Raw genomic sequence first — 18392 nt, 5'->3', positions numbered from 1 at the left:
GTCGATTTCCAGGCTGCTCTGTTTATTTCCTTCCAAAAAATCCATTCTCTCTCTTTCCCTCTCTCCCTCTTCCCTCCCTCTCGCTATTCCTCTTTCTAGCTTCACACAGGTTGGCAGGGAGTCAGGCACGAGTCGTCGGAGGAGGGTGATGCTTTATACTGGTGCCAACTACCCTCTGCTGTATGGGAGGATGGGTAGGGGCGAGAAAGAGTGGGGCAAAGGAGGGGAGGGGAGAGGCAAGACTGGTGGGAGGTGGTTGATTTTTAGAAACAGCGAGAGGTAAGTAAAAGACACGAAGCTGCTGTGGCCTCAAAACTAAAAACCCAACTTGTGACATGCATTTAAAGCTGACTCTGCTCAGGGTGGGAAAACCGTCTAGACTCTGAGGAGTGCACAACTTTGAAGCCATCCATGCATTCCATACATACTGTATCCTAGCAACGGAAACAGTTGCTATGGAGAAGACTATCTCCTATAGCACTGGCTCCATAATCTGCTTCCAGCAAGATGGAGGCACATCCTGTTGGGGCCCGCTCGAATATGTTTACTCAAATACCAGTCTGACAAGGAAAGAAGCCGATGGCATCCACCTGGTTGGCACAAATTAACAAATGCATTCTGTTTTTAAAGTTACAATACATAGGATTTGTCATTTTCTGTTTGTAAACACACCTAAGAGACAGCAGATTGTTAAGTTTCATTTCGAGGATGTTAAAAATCAGCATTTTGTCTTAGCATCCTAAGCACAGCAAAATAGTGAGAAATTAAAACCCCTTTTACACTGAACAAAAAACCCCACTAACATCCGGCTTCCGTCTTCAATGGGAAATCTGCATTATCCCCAGGTAAAGTGACTGTAATGTGGCTAAAACAATACACTTATCTCTCAATTCAGTACTATCACGATTCTTGGTTTTCCAATACAATATGTATTGGGATTCGACAAGTACTGTGATTTGACATGATTAATTGTGATTTTTATTAGCTTTTTTAACACTAGACCATGACAAATTAATCACACACTTCTAGAGACTGTATATCATGAGTTATATCTCCAAAATGCAGGCTACATCAATCAGTCTCTCTAAGTTTTATTTCAGAAGCATCATTGCAATACTGCTTACAAAAGCAGTAAATAAAATATTTTTTAAGCAGTTATTTTTAAGTAAGAGCCATGAGAAAGTAATAAATAAAAAAAATGTTAAAGTCAAAGTGAACACAGCCCATGAAAGATGCACACAGCACTGGGAGCTTTTAAGTTAACATTCTTCAGATATGAAACTAACTCTTAAACTCTTAAACTGTGAATTATGACTTTGAATTTTGACCCTTGAGTTAGCAATGTGAAATCAGCAGCTATTAGTTTGTTTCAACACAGGAGATGCAACTTATGCCTTTTAGTGTGGGCACACATGTCGTTTTATGTGAAGCATGTAAAGTGGATCCATTTCAGATAATTTATCACAATTGTGATGCTAATCTATCTATCAGCTATCTATCTATCTATCTATCTATCTATCTATCTATCTATCTATCTATCTATCTATCCAAAACTGATTCAGGAATCACAAAACAGAATCGGAATCTTTAAGAGATTCAAGTTTTTCCCTCACACATACTCTGCAGTAGTCACAGGTATTTATCGGCTCCAGGTCCGACCGGCTGTGATGGAAACATCACACCTAGGTGGATGCACTATATTTGCCCCTTTTCAGCAGAGTGATGAGGGCTTGTTGATTCATTTACTCCTTTTTCACACATATGTGCTGCTTGGTTTTACTTGGTTTGACTCGTCTTGTCAGTTAACCCAAGCAGAGTTTGCACCAGCTTGAAGGTGTACTGAACTAATGACCGCTCGTCTTTCGTTGAGCGTCTGAATTCTTCGCAATAAAAGTTCCCCATTAATTTGTTATCTAAATCTTTTATCATGACGCAGCAAAACCAGGAAATACTGAGTTTTCATCAACAGTAGCTTAACACCACTCCTATACAGCTGAAAGCAGACAGCGACGCAGAAGAGAAACTAAACTTCAAACCACAGAGATTTGTTTAGGAGCTACAAAAGTGGTGAGAACCAAACAGGCAAACTTGTGTATTAGAAATGGGAAAAGGGGTCAGGCGCCTATTTTTAGAAGGTTTAGCTGCGTTTAAAAAAACTGCATATACGTGCTGATTTCAGTGTAAAAATGGTATGAGAGGGTATAGGTGGAGGGCAGGGTCTCTGTGGATGCAGAAGCGACCACACACTTCTGGTGGGTTGAGGGTGATGACTGAGTGGAATTCATTTTGTGCGAATCTATGTATTGTTTTGGTTGGGGAGAGGATCCTGCTTAGTCTGCCTTTAACTCTACAGTAAAATTTACCTTTACACTCCAGATTCTCCAGAGAAACCGTCTGTATTGATTATACTCTTCAGTGTCACAGTGGGTTACAGTCAATCCTAGTATTCACTTGGCAAGAGGCATGGTAGTCTACACTATTCAGAGTCACCTAACTGACTGAAGGATGGAAACAGGACCACCTGAAGGAACCCCATGCAAAGCAAGGGGAGAACATACAAACACCACATATCACACTGGGGTCAGAACACAGGACGTTCTTGCACTGAGGCAACAGTCCTAATCAGTGAACCACAGCACTGCCCATGAGCAAATTCTCTCTAATTTATTTATCTACTGCTTGTATACTTCATTTGTAAGCTTTCCCGTTTACTTAGATATTTTCTCTTCCCTTGTGAGCTCATTGCAAAAGCCAAAAAAGGCAAGGGCATCAGAAGACAGCAGGGAAGGGAAAACAAGAGAAAAATAATGCCAGAAATATATCTTCGCCATGAACCTGCTTTAAAGAGTTATAGCGAAGCATGTAACAGAGATTGATTTTGGTCAGCTGACCTCCCCCATCCTGTTTGGAAGAAATATTGGCAGTCTATCCTGCACTGACTCAAAATAATAGCTACTGTGCCCCTACCATGTAGCAATCTGCCACTGGATCATTCTCGCCAAGGTCACAGAGTACATTATACAGACTGGAGCGATGGAGGAAACGCGGGATGTCTCTTCGAGGAACACGGAGCTTCTTTAAAGAGGCCGGAGGGATGGAAGGAACTTTAAAAATTAGTGATCTTCATTACAGAGAGGGGACAAATGTGTGCGCTCTCACACACACAAGGCTGGGACTGCACAGGGCATATGTGGAAACAGTCCTTGCAACCCCTAAATCACTCATGCTTACTGGCCCACTCTGACAAAAACACAGAAGCATGCTATTGCAACACACACATACACACACTAGAACAACCCCGTCCCCACCTAAGCTGCCCCCCACGGTGAAAGGGGAGGAACAGATTTCTGCCATGCGGTGTCTCCGAGCTGCTTCGACAGACGGAGCAGGAACTTACGACGGGGCGGAGCCTTCATGCGCATAATGCCCAGATGGGCCCCTGGACGCTGCGGCAGCGCTTCTTCCTATGCACTCATCACACCCAGCTCCCACAATGCACTCTGTGGATGCCTCAGTCTGAGTAGGTGAAGAAGACAGGGACCAGGTTCAAATCGCACCATGTCTCACCTCTGTCGCATACTCCTACGAGCCCTCCTGTCCCAAAATAGTATGATGAAAAGCTGAATGAAAGGATAAAACGGGCTGAGATGAGATGGAGAGATTTTACTCTACTACTACACAGTAAGAAAGGACCGAATTATAAGCAAAAAAAGGCGCGCACATGCTCTTAAACCAAGAAAATTGTTTAAAATCTGCAGCTGAAACATTTTAAAAACAGTAAATTAACTGAAACATCATATTCTCTGAGCGCGCCAGTATGTCTATGAGAATGCTGAGAACTTGATCCAAACAGATTTGTTTTTCAACTATTTGTAACACACAATCCCACCATACATCCCAACAGGCTTTTGCTACCACTTCAGATTTTGTGGTTGACTCAAAGGTTTCATTACAGGCCAAAAAACTAAATCACAAAACAGCAAACAGGCTAGAAAGTACTAAAGCAAATGTATCTTGGGCACACTTGATTTTAAAAAGGTTAAGTATGCTAGATATGGTTCCCATGGCCATGCTCAAAGGTTAAAATCGCTGATAAAGGTGATAAAAGTGTGAAAACAAACTGTAGAGAATCACAAAAGAGTATGCGATACTTCATCCAAAGCCTAGCAGTATAATATCAACTTTTTCAGACTTTAAGATAGTAAAAGAATGAAAATATTAATTGCAAACCCAAATTAGTCCCTGCAGATGCACCACTATTTGCAGATTAAGTGGCCTTTTCTATATAAACAAATGCTAAAACATATGGCACTCTCAACCTAAGATATGTTGGTTAATATTTAAAAAGGGAATACCTTTTATTTGCCTTCTTCAACTTTTTTCTTAATGTAGGGTATTATATAAGCTCAACACATGCAGCTTTTCATTTCAATATCAAATCATGTCTCTGCTGTTTTATCTCTCAGCCCTTGACATTTCCAGTAGACAGGTCTGGATTGATCTCTGGGCTAACCCTCATCTGACAGAGAGTTGTGTCAAGATGACTGTTGGCAAAAGATTCTCAATTTCCTCATGTCAAGGACTCCCCAGTACAGACACTTTACACCACGGACACACACTTGAAAAAAGGTTTTGACCCTGAAGCATGTAATTTCTTAAAGGGAAAATTCTGCACTTTTCATGTGGACGTCAGTGCTGATGGTAAATGTAGTCAATGGAAGCAATAAATTCCTCGGTTTGTGCTACATTGACCAAGAAGGCTAAGCTATCCTTCTAGCAGAGCCATGCAGCAGTGCATGGATATACCATGATGCATTTTGTTCAAGCTTCTGATGCCCACGCCCATGTTGCTGTATATCACCACAGTAGCCAACAGCTATTACTTCTGGCAAAAACATACTGTCAGCTAGTGTTAGGTAATTAGGTAGGACCCCCCGTGGTTTGGCACGCATGTGATCTGCGGTCTAAATGTTACCAACATAGTGTGTAATACAGTTTTACCACCACTTTTACATTTTAAAGTAGTAATTTCCTAAACCTCCATACTGAGTTGCAGAGAAAAAACGAGACAGATGCACGCTGTGTTTTCCTCTGAACCACAACACTGTGACATCATTCTTTTAAGAGCCTTAAAAATGAATAACTTCAGCAATGTCTGCTGCTCTTGGTCTCCCCTCACTCACCGAGGCAGCCTGCAGCCTCTGCAGTATGTAATTATCTATTAGATGTATTACGGTATACTATAATAAAGTTATGTAATATCATATAAGAATATTTATAATTATAACATAAATTATAATTTAATATAGAGTATTATTATTATTATTATTATTATATTTGCTATTATGATGGTGGTGACTACATACAGAGACAGGGGTTGTTGTTTTTTTTGCTGAACTTAAAAATCCGATCTGCGATCCAAAACTATGATACAATCCAAACCGTGAGTTTTGTGATCCATTACATCCCTATTGTTGGTTACAAAAATACTAATCTAACACACCTCCTGGCTACCCAGAGGCGGAGATGAGATAACTATGCAGAAATAGTCTGTAGTTTTTCTTTAACTCTGACTACATCAGTATGACAACACTGGACAGAAGAACAGGGACAATAAGGAGAAAGAGCAACAGATTTTGCAGCAGGAGAACTCTGCTTTCTCTTTCAATATAGGACAAACAAACAAACAAAAAAAATGCTGCATTCTCCCTTTAAAATCAAGTTCGTTGTCTGTCTTTTCTGCAGAATGGTAACTGAAACCCTGCAGTAAAATGAATCATACCCTGCCCAAACTCAAATTCTAACACACTTTTTTGTTGCGGAATGCATTTAACCCATGACACCACAGAGTCTGACGCAGCAGGCCTAAAAGACAGCAAATGTTTGACAAAATACGTCATCTACATTAGCTGCAACTGTCCTGTCAATCAAATTGGATATCTGTTCAACTTCGCTCAAATATCTCTGTCTTAACTCTGTGAAAAACTGAACAACAGCACTTAAACACTGAAGCCCGTCATCTACTAAACCCGTTATATTCGTGCACTGCATGAGGCAAGTTCCTGACCTTATTTTGTACATGAACTTTTGTGAGGTCACTGTCGTGCGTTAATGGCACGTAACTGGAGCACGCTGGCAGCTGTGCGCCCGTGGATGCCTCCTCTCCTCTGTCATCACTGTGTGGATACGACTTGTCACAGCGTGTTATTTACCTGCCACGACCATTTTCTCGTCTCTTCCTTTCAGAGCGCGGTCTCTGCTCGGCAGCTCAGTCTTATTGTTTGCCATTGAGTCGGCGGCAGCGAGCGACACAGAGAGCAGAAGGAGCCACACGGTGAAGTGTGTTTGAGTTTGGGAGGGACACTGTGGTGGAAATGGCAGCGCGGGCTTCCGGGATGCCTCCATAGCGCCACGTACTTGACGGCGCGCAGAGGAGGAGGGGAGCAGGGGTGGAGGCGGAGAGACGGCGGCAGCGAAAAACGCCATCTATATGAATATTCATCGTGCGTGGGCAACGTCGTGCACTGCATATTAACTAATCAAGGGGTTAATATGACTTTGGCACAAAAGCCTACAGTGCACCGTGTGCGGGAACGAAATTAAATTTAAATAAATATCCGCGCTGTTCTGCATGCAAATGAGCTCCCGCCAATTATCAGCTCTCATTCTGTGGGAGGTGCCTGTGGTCGCATCAGGATGGAGGATGGATGTATGGCTGGCTGGATGGATGTGTAGCTTTCTCTTTGTGGTTCAGTTTACATGCATGTCCTGGGTTCATCCCAACTTCAGCTGGTTAAAAGCTTTGGCTGAATCCCTGCATGTGTTGTGACAGATGTTAAAACACATCTGTAAAGAAAACAGCAGTCATTTGTGTTTGTGTATTAGCTGCCAGTCAAGACTAACCCTAGTGTTCCTTCAAGGGCATCACCGTAATTCCTATAGAGAGAAAGATGTCAATTTAAAACTAACTATACAATAAGCGATTTAAAGGTCCAGTGTGTAAGATTTATGGGGATTTTTCTAGCAGAATACAGCAGAATTTATAATATTCATAAATAGGGTGACCAGATGTTCTGAACAATTCAGAACAGTCCCAAATTCTAATCAGCTGTCCTGATTACCTTGTGAGGCAACTGGATTTGTAAGATCACTCAAGAATCCCTCTTGCCAGGTTGCAAGTTAACTGTTTGTGTCTGCACCAAAAGTGGTGCAGCCAATCAGCATCTTATAGGAGGGATTACTGGCTGCTATGGGTGCCGTTACAGGTGTGACGTCAGCAAAAAAAAAGCGTCTATGGAGGCGATAATCTGAAGAGTGCCTTTAATACGCAAATTTTCATCACAAAAACATTACTCATTTCAATCCTTCTAACGTGACACGCTCACCCCCAGCTTTTCTTTTCCAAATTTCATCCATTCTCATCTGGTCACCATATTCATAAGTCTGTTTTGTTCATGTAAAATCAGCTGAAAATAAGACTCATTATGTTTTTGTTTCTTTTGAACAAGCCAGCTCAATTACTTTGAAAAAGGTAAAGTGTCAAGCGGACGAAAATTTAAGTTGTACATTTCCAATATCTGACAATACACCTTTTTATTTTTTTCTACTGTTGTAGTTTTCAAAATTGGAAAAGAAACATTATGAACAAAAGTGTGGGACAAACAGTGTACAGCACAAATTGCATGTAATATATGTTTTTTTTCAGTTTGACTCTCTTAAATTCCCTCTGCTAGTTAAAACTTTTTAAATTAATAAGTGTGTCTCTGACTAACAACAGTGTTTTTAAAGCAAAAACTCCAGTTCCACCTTCTCCAGTGTGGGGATTTGCTGCTTTTGCCTGCTTTACATCATTGTTCACTGCATATGTTTTTTGGTTCAGGGCTGAGGGTTGGATGAAACAAGGCCAACATCACTATGGACTCTGGGAAACTCTGAGATATTTCTCAATATTTTCAGATATTCTAAATAAAATATGATAAATGGCAATGTACTGTAGATGCTCCTTCAAATTATGTTACTTTTCACTATTAATTTGTTATTTTTCTGTCTTTATTGCTAAAACATGTATCACATATGGCATAAATACACCCCTAAGCACTGGAAAAAGAGGTGTGGGATTAGGATTAAAGAGCCCCCATCCTTGAGACCATCAACAATACACTTGGCATCTTTCAACCATGTAGTCAGAACAGCTGGACACATGGCTGTGGACCACCTCAGGAGGAGAGGAGGCGAGCGAAGATAAGAGCCATGCTACAGCTGGGACTTATGGCTGCTTCTGGCTGATGTCCAGTCAGGAAAATGAAATGGAATGGGACAAGCAACAGGAAATCAGAGACTGTTGTGCTCACATTTTAAGCTTCCTTTACACTAGACAAAATATCCACTAACACCTGCTAACATCAAACAGCATTCATTCCCAGGTCAAATGACTCTGCAGCAGTCACAGGTATTTATCTTGCTAGAAGGCGTGTATTTATTGATGAACCGTCATGTATAGTCAAATGGCTGAACAGTGGCTAAATACCTTATTTTCTATAAATTCTTCACAATAACCCCCCCCACACACACACTATGAACCAACAGCATCAGTGAAAACTTAATACGATGCCTATTCAGCTGAAAGTGTCCACGAAACAGTAAAATACAGCAGATATCTGAAAGTGCAAACAGCGAAACAGAACAGAAACTTAAAGCTGAAAAGCCGCAAAAGAACTGAGAGCTGAACCTCCTGAACAGACATCAGGCTTTCCAGTGTGTATCAGAAAAAAACTAAACAAAACAGAAAGGCATGTGAGTCTACTGACAAAGGGAAAAGGGTTGTTCCCCTATTTTAAGCAGGTTTAGCCACGTTTTTTTTAATGTATATATATATATATGTATATATATATATATATATATATATATATATATATATATATATATGTATGTATATGTCTGCCAATTTTGGTGTGAAAATGGTGTTACAGAGACCTGCTCCTCCACAACATCTTGGATCAAGGTGTTGCGTTCGGCAGGCAGATGATTTCTGAGCTGACAAGATGCAACACACAAGATTGCAGCAAGATAAAGGGAGGAGGACTCTTCTACACTGATGATGCTTCATACACAAACTCAGTCAAAGTTGATGGACAATATTTGCCAGTTGTGGAACTTTTGTCAACCAACCAGATGTCAACCATTTTATCCTCATCATACATATATATGTATATATATAGTATAAATATATTATTTTGTACTTTATCCTATTGTTCTGTGAATTTAATTAATTATTTGTATATATATTATATATGTGAGTAGCATGAATGAACTACAACTCTTATTTCATTGTGCAACCCAGTGTTCTGCAATGATAATTAATTACCTAGATGAATCAATATTGAAAAAAATAATTAGCTGCAGCACTAGGCAAGAGTGATGAGTCTGGAATCATGGTGGCCCATGGTGGTTGAGGATGCATATAACATAATTTCAATGCAGCTTTGTTACATGTTTGCATTCCCTACTGAAACCTGTCAAATAAAGGCAAAATGCCCCCCAAAATAATAATCTAAATTAAGTCTCAAAGAGTCACAGGCCTGCACTGGTCACCTCACGCTGAGAAGTGATTTTATCTCCACTACAGCTGGACCAGCAGTGTGATAGTAATGAGGATGATTATTTACGTGTGAGAACTTAAAGCATCCTCGTGCACACTCTGAACCAGCCAATTTACCAGTAACAAAGAATCCAGGCCATTGTTCCTGTATCCTGCGAGCCAGAATAACATCACACCCTGCTGCAATCCCCCTTTCCTCTCTCCCTCTCTTCCCCTTTCTCTCTCTCTTATCTGCCGGGGAAATGAAGCTCAATCACCTGCGGAGGAGCTGAGGGCGGCACAGGGGACTTTGCAATGCAAATGCCAGGTAATTACCCGAAAGCTAGGAGAGTGGAAGCACACAGGATGAAAATAGAGCAGGCAGAGAGAGACAGAGAGATGAACCGAACACCGGGTTCACATGCCTGTTGATGCAGGATGATTGGGGTGTTTTGGGGGTGTGTGTGGGGATGTAGGAGGAAGAAAGGTGGAAAGGGGAGGAGGGGACAAAAAGGTGATGAGAAGCACAGGGATGGATGGGAACCACATAGATACATACCACGGTGTGTGTTAATTCCCTTACTGTGTGTGTCTGCATGTGTGCATCCCTCTAACAAATGATCAATAAATTTTCCAGAGTCTCAGAGTGCTGTGTGCTGTGATGGAGGAAGGATCTACTTTTAATTCAGAGGAATATCTGTGGTGAATAAAACCAGTTTTTTGCATGAGTGCGATAGCAGTTTGAGTAGAAATGTGTGTGTACGCTTGCATGCATAAGTGTTTGCGCCTGGGTGCACCATTGTGTGCGTGCTCTCTAATGGGCACTTGTAGTGTATGTGTGTGTGTGCATGTGGTGGGTGATTGTTCCTGTGTGTGTGTGTGTGTGTGTGTGTGTGTGTGTGTGTGTGTGTGTGTGTGTGTGTGGTTTGTGTGCTGTACCGGAGGATTTAGTGAGTGTGCCAGCTTGCAGCTGTTTGATTGTCAGTGAGTGAGAGCGAAGAGATGTGCAGATGTGAGTGCGTATCAAAGAGATTATGAAATGACCTGGAATTAAACACCGCAGTAGATTTTTAACCGGGTATCGCGGCATGTTAAGCTCCACCGTTTGATTGCGAGGTGGTTGGAAAGCTGCGTGTTTGTGTTTACCTGGTGTAGACAGTTAAATGCAATTTTATTTAATAAGCCAAAATGCTTATTTGTAATTCAATACAGGACTCCAGCATTTGTTTGTTTGATTGTTTGTGGAAGATATTACCAAGCAATAGTGTGACTCACAAGCAGTTTGCACCTTGACTCAATAGCTACCTCTGATTAACATCTGAACAGAACAGGAGCCAGCCAACCAGAAAACTGTTTTGGCGATTTAGTGTAATTGTGGATTTGCTAAAGTCTCACTTCGCCTAATTAGAATAATAAATCATGCCGCCTCGTTGTTTTCAAAGGGCCCTCCATCGTCTCGCCGAAGCAGGTGGGATTGTGGGATGGTGTGAAAAAAACAAAGGCTTTGATTGCCCTGCTGAAGCTACAGTCAGTTAAAAGCAACGTGGCGCTCTCTCTAGGGATTCATATTCAAAACTAAGCCGTATCAATTCATAGACCTGAGTGGGAAAAGCCAACTTGACAAATTTTGATTCATACGCTGGCCCATGCTTGACTTCACTTGACATAAATCACTTGGCTCATTGGAAAATGGAGAGAGGAGATGGGGGGTTTGTTTGAATGACATGAAAGGCTGAGGGGAAACTGCATGGTGGTGCCTTTCCAAGACGTTTGTTGTGTCTCTCAGTTGCTTCCTCCAGGGAGGTAAATACACATTCTGCTGAGGCCATGAGAGCAGGTGACCTTGCAATGTAACATCCTCTCCCTGTCTCACTCTGCATCTTACTGACAAGAACTACAAATCAATAGCAATATACTTAATTGTAATGATGGAGAAAATCACTTAGCGCGTATACAATAATGACCGACATTACATAATAATAACAGTACAGGGATGTCATTTTTGGTTCATTTTGCTTTTGATAGCCTGACATCCATTAAAGGAGAAATCTGTAATATTTTTTCTGAAAAAAAAAAATCACAAAATAACCATGAAATGTCAACAGAAACATGCTAAGTTGAAATACTATACTCTGACAGTGCTATAGCCATGGTGTCCTCTTCTGAAATTTTCATTCTGGGCTGGAATGACTGCTTTTGTTTGCTTGTTAAAGCTACTACAAGGAGTTTTCAATTGGTTTTAACACTGTCTCAGTTCAATACTGATACCCCTTTACGACCAACATAAGCAAACAAGACCATCGGCAAGAGGATCAGCTGTTTGTCATATTTTGTGGTTATAGCGGAGGAAGCACCTCCGTACCATAATGTGGTACGGCATAGTGCTAGTAAACTACAAGCTACCACAAACTCCTAAACTGAAGAGTAGTACACTTTCTGGAGGACATGTTGCCACACCAAGCTTCATTTTTTACCTCAAATTGACAGTTAAATATTGACATCCCTAATCAGTAGTAACAACTAGACCTTCAACTCACAGTTATTTTCATATTATCTGTTAATCTGCAGGTTATTTTCTAGATTAATCAGTGAATTTTGTCGGAAAGTGGTGAAAAAGGCCAAAGTGACATTTTCACATGTACAAAATCCAAAGATACTGAGTTTACTACCCCAGAGGACTAAAGAATCAACAGATATTCACATCTGAGAATCTGGAACTGATATATTTTGCCTTTTGCTTAGAGGACCAGTATGTAGGACTTAATGGCATCTAGCAGTGAGCTTGCAGATTGTGGTCTAACTCAAAATTTTCAAGCGTGTAAAAGCAACTACAGTGGTCATGTGCTAAACATGAAAGACTGTATATAGAGTCACTGTTGTGTCTGTTCTGGGGAATTATAGAAACATGGTGATGCAGAATGACTGACTGTGGAAGAGGACCTGCAACCTCTGTGGATATAAATGGCTCATTCTAAGATAACAAAAACACAACAATTCTTATTTTCAGGTGATTTTACACTAATGAAAACATACCTATGAATATTATATTCCACTTCTGACATATTTGGCCAATAAATCCCTATAAATCTTACACTTTGGACCTTTAACCTGCATATAATTTTCTAGATTAAGCTGTGAATTTTGTGAATAAAATGTCAGGAAATACTGACAAAGCCCAGGGTGACATCTTCAAATGTCTTGCTTTGTATGACCAGCTGTTCAAAATCCAAAGATATTCAGTTTATTATTCTAGAAGACTAAAGAATTAACAAGTATTCACATTTGAGAGGCTGGACCTGATGAACTTGTAGATCAAGCCATTATCAAAATAGTTCCAGATTAATTTTGATAAATGGTGTTAAATTAAATTTCTCAAATTCCGATGCTTTGGGTTGGTGGCTCGGGCCAACTTGGAAAAGAAACAACAATCAATCAACAATCAATTATCTTTCTCCAGGATCACTTACTCCTTCCTCAAGCTTTATACGTCAATATCTGTCTAATCTTACAGCACAATCACGGTAGAGGACAGCTGAAATATTGTAGAAGAGAATCCTGATATATAATGTATGTACAACTGCCCCCTTGTTCATAAATATTCTCAGTTAGGACGCATGGATGTGAATTTCTGTGTTTTTTCAACTGTGAGACCTTTCCACGGTAAAGGAGGAAGTGAACCTCTGTCTCAACCTTTCCTGTTCAACAGCGATTGCAAACTGTATGCACTATGTTCAGGCAGCCATGTCTCCTTGTGTATTCTTCTCATTTGATGGTCACTGAGTCTATACTCGGTCGGGATGAGCCTCTGCTTCTGAACAGATAGGCTGACAATTTGTCGTCTCTCTTTAGAGCCGTGTAGCATGCCGTTTTATTGTGAGTTTTGGATTTGTTATTTCAGTGGTTCAAATAATTAGAATTAATTTGTTGAGTGATTTCGGTTCATTGTGAAACGTTTGTGGTGTAAGCGGTGCTTATGTTGTAAATCTGGGGAACTCCTGCATCTGAAGGGCTTTATACAGTACAGTACTGCAGGGATTGTTAGGGACTAGATTTTAAGTTTAATAGCTCTTTTTCGATATTGATCATGAGTGGGAAGAGAGGCTCTGCTCTACATGAATTGTTTGGGACTCTTTCTCATGAACCTTCAGCGTTTATTGTGTTAGATCTTTTTTGGATATTTGTGCCTTTAATGAAATGTAATGAGATGGTTGAGACTACACCTCAGATGCATATACAGTACGGTCACATTGTTGGGAAAATTATATGGTAAAACCCAATTTTCTCTAATTTAGTCAAATGTCTGCAGGCATACATACATTTTCTTTGGGAGCATTCACTTTCAGAGCAAATTTTCCTACAGGAGCTGTGATGATAACAGCATGCAGAGGTGGAGAAAGTATTTAGATCATTTACTTCAGTAAAAGCAACAGTACCACTCTGTGAAAATACTCTACTACAAGTAAAAGCTCTGCATTCAAAAATAAGTAAAAGTATGCAGAATTTTCTTAATCAGTCATAGTTTTATATTACTGACACATTATTACTGATGCATTAACATGTAAGTAATAATTTAAAGTTTAAAGGAACATTGCATACTATTTAGTGGCATTTACTGGTGAGCTTACAGACTGCAACCACATTGCCTGACCCTCCCCTTGCAAGCATGAAGGAGAAGCAATGGTGGCTGCGAAACACAGGAATAACACGAAAATGCCTATCATGAGCCAGTGTAGGGTTTGTCCCCTCTGGGCTACTGTAGTAGCATAGTGGACTCCATGGAAGAGGACGCGTGGCCTCTGTAGATATGAACGGCTCGTTCTAAGGTAAAATCACAATAATTCTTATTTCTATAAGATTATACACTACTTACAACATACTTATGAATATTTTATTCAATCTCTGCCATTTTCTGCCATAAATCTTACACACTGGACCTTTAAGTCAAGTAAAAGTGCTCTTAATGCAGAATTTCCCCCATCTCTGTTATAGTATTTTATTACTTGATCATTATTATTATAGACACATTAATATAGAGGTAATTCTATCAACATGGAGCTAACATTAAGTTGTTGGGTAGTTTAACCTATAGCATTTTACAAACTGGTGAATGGTTTTGCTATATAGAGGTATATAGAGAACTATAGAGGTGTTGAATAACTGCAGTGGAGTAAAGTAAAATATTTACCTCTGAAATTTAGTGGAGTAGTGTACAAAGTGTACAAAGTTATATAAGATGAAAATTCTCAAGTAAGTACCTTAGAATTGTATTTAAGTACAATGTTTTGTTGAAGACAAATTACATAACAATCTCTTCAAGAAGTATTCAGATCTTTTACTTGAGTAAACTTACTAATACCACACTGTGAAAATTATATTTGTTGTAAAGAATACAATGTCACTATAGCAACATAGCGTTGTGTTTAGTTTTGCCATCCTGCCCTTCTGTCAGACTGCTTGCTTGTTTTTCCTGTTCCATCCAGCAGGTGTCTTTTGTCTGCCTGAATCCATGTGAAGGTCACATAAATGTAGGTAAAATGGTCTGTGCCAGTGTTTTACTATTATATATGATGTTTTACTGCTGCACTAATGTGTATGTAGCATTTTCCTGCTGTAGATGTTAATAAAGGTAGAGGTAATTTTAACTACTTTATATATAGTTGGGTAGTTTAATATAGTGGTTCTCAACTCTTTTTGAGTTGCAACCCTGCAGAATAATCAGGTTCGTGTTCGCAAGCCCAACAAAAAATCTGCTTCCTAAGCTTGACTGGAGCTTTAGGCTTTGTTTGAAATGTAGACGCCTTGTGTTTCTTAGTTGATGGCGCTACTGTTGGACTTTCAGGTAATCCACCAATAAAGGGATTTCCTGTCCAGTCTCCTGCTGGCCCAAGTCGACCCCTTGAAGTTATCCCATGACCCCCTTGGGAGTCTCAAACCGCAGGCTGAGAACCACTAGTTTAATCTACAGCAATATTCATATTCTTTAGAACCATCATAAGTTTCAGTGTTCTGCGAGAACCAAGTATTTCTAAAAAGTCATCTTTTAAATAAAAGAAAAACAACAAAAAACAGCCTTGTTTAAAGCATCAAAGAGGATTTTTAGTTTATTTAGTTTAAGAAGTAGGTGATTGTTCTCATAAAGTGACACTCAATCCTTCATTTTAGAAAAAATCTAATTCAAAATTACTAAATTTACATGGTTTTTACTGGACAGAAAGGGCATGAAAATCTGTAATCTGAAAAGTAACTTAGGCTGACAGGTAAATGTAGTTGAGTAAAAAGTACAGTATTTGCCTGTGAAGTGAAGGAGTATAAATATAAAGATACATAAAATGGAAATACTCAAGTATAATTACATCAAGTTTATTCTGGAGTATATGCACTTAATTACATTCCATCACTGCCTCTGACAGAAATATGTTCATTTTTCACACAGTACTGTTTGAGTTTTGCAAATATGTACTGCAAACGTATTTCCTCTGTCTCTGAGTTTTCCATCCTTGTCCATCCAAATATTTTTTTCCTTGCACATTAGTTTTTGCATTTTTATACATTTCAGAATGGCACACTACAGCCTATAAAATATGCTATCGTAGGATGTTATATGCAGATACAAGTAGAGTGAGAGGGATGGATTCGGAACAAGAGGCGATTGGAGTGAGCTGAGTGCAGCTATATAACGCCAGTCCACTTCCTCTCGCTCTCGCTCTGGCGCTCCACCCGTGCTAAGAGTGGCTGGGCTAAGCCACTCTTGCCCTACATACAGCCTAAACAGCAGATTACTGACTGTCCCTCTAATCCCATGCACCAGGGCATGTGCCACTGTCACCATGCACCAACCACCCAATCACCCTGCAGCCACCGTCACCATGCCTGCTGTTCTGCTAGCTGTGCAACACCACCCCGAATCCTCTAACATCTTCTCTGTTTCTGCTTTTGGTCAGTCATTTTCAGTTTTGTTTCTGTCTGTATAAAGCACGCTGGGAGGAAGCTGAAATACTGAGATACTTTGCCCTGCTGGAATCCTGAAGCTCTGTCTTCCCTAGCAACACCCGGTCCCATCCTCATCCTCACAGTGCCCCCCCCCCCCACCCTCTCCCAGTTTTAACCTCCTCCTGACCACCTGGCATGGGATAGCTTCCTCCGGTCCCTCAGCCTCACCTAAACCACCAGGCCTGAGATTAGGGTTAATCTGGACCTTGTGTCATCCTGTATCTATCCACCACCCCCACAGCCCCATTCTTTCCTCCCTCCCTCCTCCTCTTTACCAAAGAGGCTTTGGTTTAAAATCCTTTATTGTGAACCCCCGCTCCCCTTGCAGTGTCTTTCTGCCTGCTGCCAACTGCAACTTTTCCTCCCGCACCACCACATCCTCAGCCAATCCTTGAAGAGATACTGGTGGAACCTGTCCCCAAGCGATGTTTGTTAAGAGATGTGAGCAGAGGATTTTTTTGCATCGTCTTTCTCTCTGGAATAAATTTTGAATTAAGCAAGCACATGCACTATGAAACAAAATGAAATCATTGCTTTGATATGTGTGCACATGAGCATGTGGTACATGCCATTACATAGCAAGTGTGCATACACTTATTGCTCATCATCATTTTCTCCATTAATCGATTGATTGTTTGAACCATAAAATGTCAGATAATGATGAAGAACGTTGGATAATTGTTTCCCAATACCCAGGGTGATGCTCTCAAATGTCTTGTTTTGTCCACAACCAAAAGATATTCAGTTTACTGTCATTGAGGCAGAGGTGCCAAAAGTACACACATTCTGCACTCAAGAAAAAAAAAAAGACTGTCATAAAAGTAGAAGTACAGACTCAACTAGTCTGGTAAAAGTATAAATGTACAGGTTCTGAAATGTATAAAACTAAAAAGTCTCCCTCTGAAGGACGTCTACCAGCTATTTTCTTGCAAAGCAACAGAACCTCACCATTTCTCCACAGTTAAGTCTCAACTGTTACATCTTTTTGCTTGTTACATCTTTTATGTTGTATCCATCTTTTGTTATGTCTTTTACATCATTCCAGTCTTGTTTTGGCTTTCATGTAAACTTTTTCCTTGTTACATCATTTTCGTCTAGTTACATCTTTTACATTTGTTTTGTTCAGTTCAGGGACTGGTCTTTCTCTGTGTGTCCATCCATTTAGGTTGAAATGTGATGTTGGGAAGGCGGCACGTAACGATGTAAAATAAACTGGCTGTTTCTGTGCAAAGCTAACTGAACCTCACCTCTTCTCTGCGGTTTAGTCTCCCTCTTGTCTGTTTCCTCTCATGAAGTTGTCTTGTTACATCATTTATGTTGTTTTTGTCTTGTGAGACCTTTTACATTGTTTTTGTCTTACTAAGTCTTTCATGTTGTTTTCGTCTGTTTGTGTTTTTTCATCTTGTTAGGTCTTTTATGTCATTTTGGTCTTCCTACATTTTTCTATCTGTTGCGTCTTGTTATGTCTACTACATTGTTTTTGTCTTTCATCTTTTATGTCTTTTAAGTTGTTTTTCATCTTGTTTCGTCATTTTTGTCTTGTTATATATGTTGTGTGTGATATGCACTGACGGATACATGAAGGAATTGTCTTTGTGTTATTATCCCATTCATTTAGGTTGCAATCGACCTTGATGATGGGAAAATGACGCGCAATGATATAAAATAAAAATAACCAATAATTCAGGTCATAAGTCGGAAAAATAAATACTTGTACTTAATTTTTTACCACCTCTTCATAGAGGACTAAAGAAACCTTCTCACATTTGAGAAGCTGAAGTCAGAGAATTCAGATATTTTTTCTGAAAAAATGACTCAAAATGAT

The 18392-nt window shown here is 40.0% G+C and overlaps 1 protein-coding gene across 1 annotated transcript in view; it reads right to left on the bottom strand.

Annotated features, from left to right (window-relative positions):
* Window positions 1-6434, bottom strand: part of msrab (methionine sulfoxide reductase Ab) — a 57984-nt gene extending 51550 nt beyond the window's left edge. The window contains exon 1 of the mRNA XM_084743080.1: window positions 6213-6434. Coding sequence (XP_084599206.1) covers window positions 6213-6405 — 193 coding nt within the window. The 5' untranslated portion in view covers window positions 6406-6434. The remainder of the gene's footprint in view (window positions 1-6212) is intronic.
* Window positions 6435-18392: the final 11958 nt, after the last annotated feature.

The sequence above is a fragment of the Lutjanus erythropterus genome, chromosome 18 (assembly GCF_056507025.1).
Source record: "Lutjanus erythropterus isolate fLutEry1 chromosome 18, fLutEry1.hap2, whole genome shotgun sequence".
In the NCBI taxonomy this organism is placed as follows: domain Eukaryota; kingdom Metazoa; phylum Chordata; class Actinopteri; order Lutjaniformes; family Lutjanidae; genus Lutjanus; species Lutjanus erythropterus.
Note: the sequence above shows the minus strand (reverse complement) of the source record. Positions and strands in the feature narration are given on the sequence as shown.